This window comes from Oreochromis aureus, linkage group 5 (genome assembly GCF_013358895.1).
Source record: "Oreochromis aureus strain Israel breed Guangdong linkage group 5, ZZ_aureus, whole genome shotgun sequence".
NCBI classification, from domain to species: domain Eukaryota; kingdom Metazoa; phylum Chordata; class Actinopteri; order Cichliformes; family Cichlidae; genus Oreochromis; species Oreochromis aureus.
Genome location: NC_052946.1, coordinates 37,184,344 through 37,189,308, shown reverse-complemented (window position 1 = coordinate 37,189,308; position 4,965 = coordinate 37,184,344). Strand labels below are relative to the sequence as shown.

General features: G+C 44.8%; 1 protein-coding gene across 1 annotated transcript in view; it reads right to left on the bottom strand.

The window, feature by feature from the left end:
• The window catches only part of LOC120440340, a 10,631-nt gene extending 6,274 nt beyond the window's left edge, over positions 1-4,357 (bottom strand). Inside the window, exons 1-2 of the mRNA XM_039612671.1 lie at positions 4,254-4,357; positions 3,117-3,232 (exon numbers count right to left, since the gene is read on the bottom strand). Coding sequence (XP_039468605.1) covers positions 3,117-3,232; positions 4,254-4,357 — 220 coding nt within the window. The remainder of the gene's footprint in view (positions 1-3,116; positions 3,233-4,253) is intronic.
• Positions 4,358-4,965: the final 608 nt, after the last annotated feature.

Below are 4,965 nucleotides of genomic sequence, written 5' to 3'. Positions count from 1 at the left end.
GCGACCCGGCCTCGGATAAAGCGGATGAAGATGGATGGAAAATTTGCTTTGACGATTGACCGTTAGTGTTTTATATTTCAGAAAAAAAGCACAATAATAAATGTTTTATTGCCTAACAAATAAAGAAAACTGAACTGTTTCTTTACTGAGAGGGATTTTATTCTCTCAGCATTTTAGTCTGTCTGCATGAACGCATGTTTCTGTAAACTCATATAGTTCTCAGTCATAAACACAGTACATAAGCACATCATTGAAACTGTACTAAACTGCAACTAGACTAAACTGTACTGGAGGCAAAAATGTATTTTGTAATAAATGTTTCCATAACATGATGTCATAACAGTATAACAAAGATTAGCATGTAATACCAGATATGAGTTGTTAGAAACCTTTTACCTGTCATCAGTGAGAGGATGAAAAGCAGCAACTTCATCTGTTGTTTTTGGATGCTCATCTTCAAATCTTGATTGTCTCCTGAGCTCGACTGATGTTAGTGAATTTCTGTCTGTCCTCACCCTGTTTTATTAAAAAAGAGAACTCCTCCCACCTTCATATCTCATTACTTTGCATCAGTAAACTAGTCGTGGTTTAAGTTTAAATTAACAGGAAATCCACAAAACAGGAATAGCAGTTCAGAAAATTACTTTATGAGTTTTAACAAGAAGAATCTCAGTTTCTCCTAAACAGTCTGGAGAAATGAAGAAATGATTTCATTAGTGGTAAAGGCTTTTTTGGTTTGTTTTAGTGGAATTTTTAGTTGAAAAAAAATTATTTAATTTTAACTGATACTGTTTTTACAGGGGAGTGGGAGAAATGGAGACAGCAGTGGTGATGACTAAATAGAAATTAGGAAAAGAGACTGATTCATGCTTCGCTGTCTTTATATATTTTTAATAGTGTTGCATCATCAGTGTAAAATAACAGGATATGACTCACATTGATTTTGTAGTACTGTTTTGGAGGAAGGAAGGCTCAGGGTTTAAGTAGTCATCATCATGGGCTCATCCGATCAGAATGAGAATAAGCAGTCAATCATTTACAGGTTTTGTCCTTTTATTGGATAATGGAAATGAAATGTAAAGGAAAGACACACATGGACTGCTATCTCTCAGCTGCCGCCCCATGTGGGAGTGAAGGAAGAGTGAGGGGTAGGTGAGTGCAGTCCTTATATAATGAGTGACAGGTGAGTGCAATTAAGGCCAAGCACCACACCCAATTAAAGGTGAGGAAAAGAAACAAGGTGCATCTGGTGAAGTGAATGTGCTAAAAGGTGAGCCTTTACAACAGCCGCCCCCATATTTCTACTGAGAAATATGTTGAAAGGGTTAAAGTTGTTCTGTCTCTTGAGGGTCAAGCAGGTTAGTAAGGGCCATTCGTAACAGCCTATACTGGATTTCATCTTCACTGGTAAGGTCTGGGAAAGAAGGACCCTCAAGCTTATATACATGTGTTCTAATGCTAGAGGAGTGACCCGAGCTAGCAGTAACAGGTACCAAAGGTTTCTGTTCATGTAAGCCATTGGATGTAGCTGGTTGCTGCTTTACAGGAGGGTGCTGCCTTGGTTTTGGAATGCAAACGAAAGGTTGAGCGGGGTCTTCATCTAGAGGAACAGCAGGTTGAACACATGAAATCTGGTGCGGACCTTGCAGTGGTGTGGCCAGGAAATTAAAAGGAGTCTCATCTGGTGTAGGAAAAACTGGTCTAGGCAAACCACTTGAAGGAACTGCAGCATCTAATATTGTTGAATTAGGGAAAGGAGGGCTGGCAGCCGGAACTGCACCAGACTGACGGCTAATCTGTGGGGGCTGAAAGGGTGATTGACAGGTTGCTGGATCAATCACTGGGAACTGCTCATGTTGCTGATGTGTTTGGGGAATGACTTGTAAACCGCATACAGAGGATTTGCTTTCATCAGATGAGACAGTGTGAATTGAAGATCTGGAGGAACTGCGAGAATGGGGAGGAGATAACTGAATCATAAATTGCCTAATCTCCCTCATCGTCATCAGGAGTTCCCTCATCACCTCATCTTGACTGGTAGGTAAAGGAGCAGGTGATGTCTCTGGTTGGCTTTCTGACTCTCCGTCAGGATCCTGCAGCCCATGTGTGTCTGTGTCACTGTGCTGGCATTCTGTTTGACTCTCTGTATCACATCTAGCACTGATACTCCCAGGGTACTGAACGTCATATTGCTGCAGGTAGGTAGGAGGTCGCCTTTCACGACCGGAACGTCTCAAATCTTCAGTCAATGGCTGCTGTGAATCCATGATGATAACACTACTCCGGCTCGGAGGACCATGTTTTGGAGGAAGGAAGGCTCAGGGTTTAAGTAGTCATCATCATGGGCTCATCCGATCAGAATGAGAATAAGCAGTCAATCATTTACAGGTTTTGTCCTTTTATTGGATAATGGAAATGAAATGTAAAGGAAAGACACACATGGACTGCTATCTCTCAGCTGCCGCCCCATGTGGGAGTGAAGGAAGAGTGAGGGGTAGGTGAGTGCAGTCCTTATATAATGAGTGACAGGTGAGTGCAATTAAGGCCAAGCACCACACCCAATTAAAGGTGAGGAAAAGAAACAAGGTGCATCTGGTGAAGTGAATGTGCTAAAAGGTGAGCCTTTACAACAAGTACACTGGACACTAGAATGACTCTGAAATAGTTGTGTTGTAAATATGCTTTTAAAAACAGAATCCAATGATTTTCACAGCTGTTTAAAACCTGCATCGCATCACGTCTTGTCATGTTTCGGCAGGCAGGATGGGACCCAAATGCAGGACTGTTACTGCCCGGCTCAGCTAGGGTGTAAGGAGGTAACACCAGAGACAGCCCTGGTCAGTGTCAAAGGTCCGGGCTTTATTAACAGAGGCAAACACAAAACACATACAACAGAAAACCGGCAGCGGCAAGGCTGGGAGCATCATGTAGGGAAGCGCCCAGTGCACGCATCACCACTAACACCTTAAAACACCTTAATCAAATATCAATATCAAGAGAAGGGTGATAATCAGAGTCTCTAGAGGGCGGGACAGCTGGCAGCCTCAGCGCCTCACAAAGATGTCCCCGTTTCACTTGGCACGTCATCCTCCTTTTATAGCTGCATGGAACCTTACTCTTCATGCCATAGACTCTCTTCTTAGCCCTGAACTCCGAGGCAGCCACTCCTGTGCAAGCCCAGGCCCACAGAGCTTCCGTGCTAGAGCCCACCTCCTCGTGCTCTGTCTTGGCCCTAACAAGGACTCAGAACACAAAGGGGTAAACTGAGAGAGGCAGCTTAAAGCATAACCAAGAACTGGAAACTAGAAACAAAGAACTCAGAACTGAAAAACCACAAGACTAGGAAACTAAAAAACTAGGAACAGACACTGAAATATCCTGGGAAACGAGGAGCACAGAGAGGACAGAGGAGAACACAGGGCTTAAATCAGTGGTGTCCAAATCCAGGCCTCAAGGGCCATGTGTCATTGATCCATCACAGCTGATTTAAATGGCTAAATGACCTCCTCAACATGTCTTGAAGTCAGTGTTGGGGAGTAATGGAATACATGTACCGCCGTTACGTATTCAGAATACAAAATATGAGTAACTGTATTCCGTTACAGTTACCGTTTAAAAAGGTGGTATTCAGAATACAGTTACTTTGTTGAAATAAATGGAATACACGGCGGTACTTCCCTGTTTCATATTGTCGCGGGTCAGGACTGTTTGGGTTTGTTTGACATCTACGTTCTGTTGTTCCTGTCAGGGTCCTGGGTCTGAGCGACCCAGGGACCCTGAGCAGTTGGACTAATATTATATTGTATGTATTTTGTATTGCTGTCCCTGTTCTCCTGCTTGTAGACTTCTGTGCATGTAGGTGTGTGTGTGTGGTGTGGCCCTGGCAGGTGATTGGCCACACCTGAAGACCTTGACACACCTGCAGCTGATCAAGGCTCGTCGGGGAGCTACATAGGAGAGTCTTGAAGCTCCCACCGCGCGGGATCATTGAGTTAGCATACCAAGTTAGTGTGTGTCAGCATATGTCAGTGCTGTTTGTGTATGCCCGCCGAGGGTTAGTGTTGACGGCTGCTTCTATGGTTTTCCTGCAGGAGGAAGAGTGGTCCAGAAAGGCAGCACGCACGGGGTGCGGAAACACAACCGCAGGGGAGCACGAGCACGAGCACAGACGTCGGAGGGAAGCACACACACGGGGTTCAAGGGAGCAACGGGAGTTATTGGGTTTACAGTTTTTCACTGTAAATAAAGAGCACTGTTTGCATCGCAGAGTCTGCGTTTTGGGTCCTCCTTTCCCCACATCCCCACGGTCTGCCTGGCGGACCGTGACAGTTCCAGGCGGCAGCATTACGGTTGCCATGGTTACAGGGTGACGCTCTCTCTCTGCGTGTTTCCTGGGTGAGAGAGCGCTTTTTTGTTGTTGTTGTTGTGCTAAGCTAATAGACAGAATGCTACAGGCATAGCTCTAAAGAATGTAGCCTCATGGGCAGTGTAGTCCGTGCTGCAGGGAGAATGGACTACCATACCCGTTATGTGTCTGTGAGCGAGGGAGGGAGAGAAAGGAAAAGTCCGAGCTGTCACGGAGCAAAAACGGGAGCTGGAAGCATGTAAATATAATAATAACCACTGCAGCCAAGAAGAGTGCCTGACGAGCCCAGCTGTAAGTAAGCTATTAAGACTCAACTGTACACTGTGTTCGTGTTTTCCTCCGGAAAAATAAGTTCCGTTGGAGCAGCCTTTCAACGCCTCTCTGTCTCTGGCAAGCAAAGTTGACCCAGACAACAAAGTAAAGCTAGTTTTCGGCTACCAGCCCGACACGAACCCGACGTATTAGCCAGAGGTCCCTTTACTACGTTTCGGAGCCGCTGGACCTTCAGTAACAGTAATAAATCACAGCAATAGGACATTCATGTAGTTGTAAACAGCATGATAATATATTAAGTATTCCAAAGTATTCAGAATACGTTA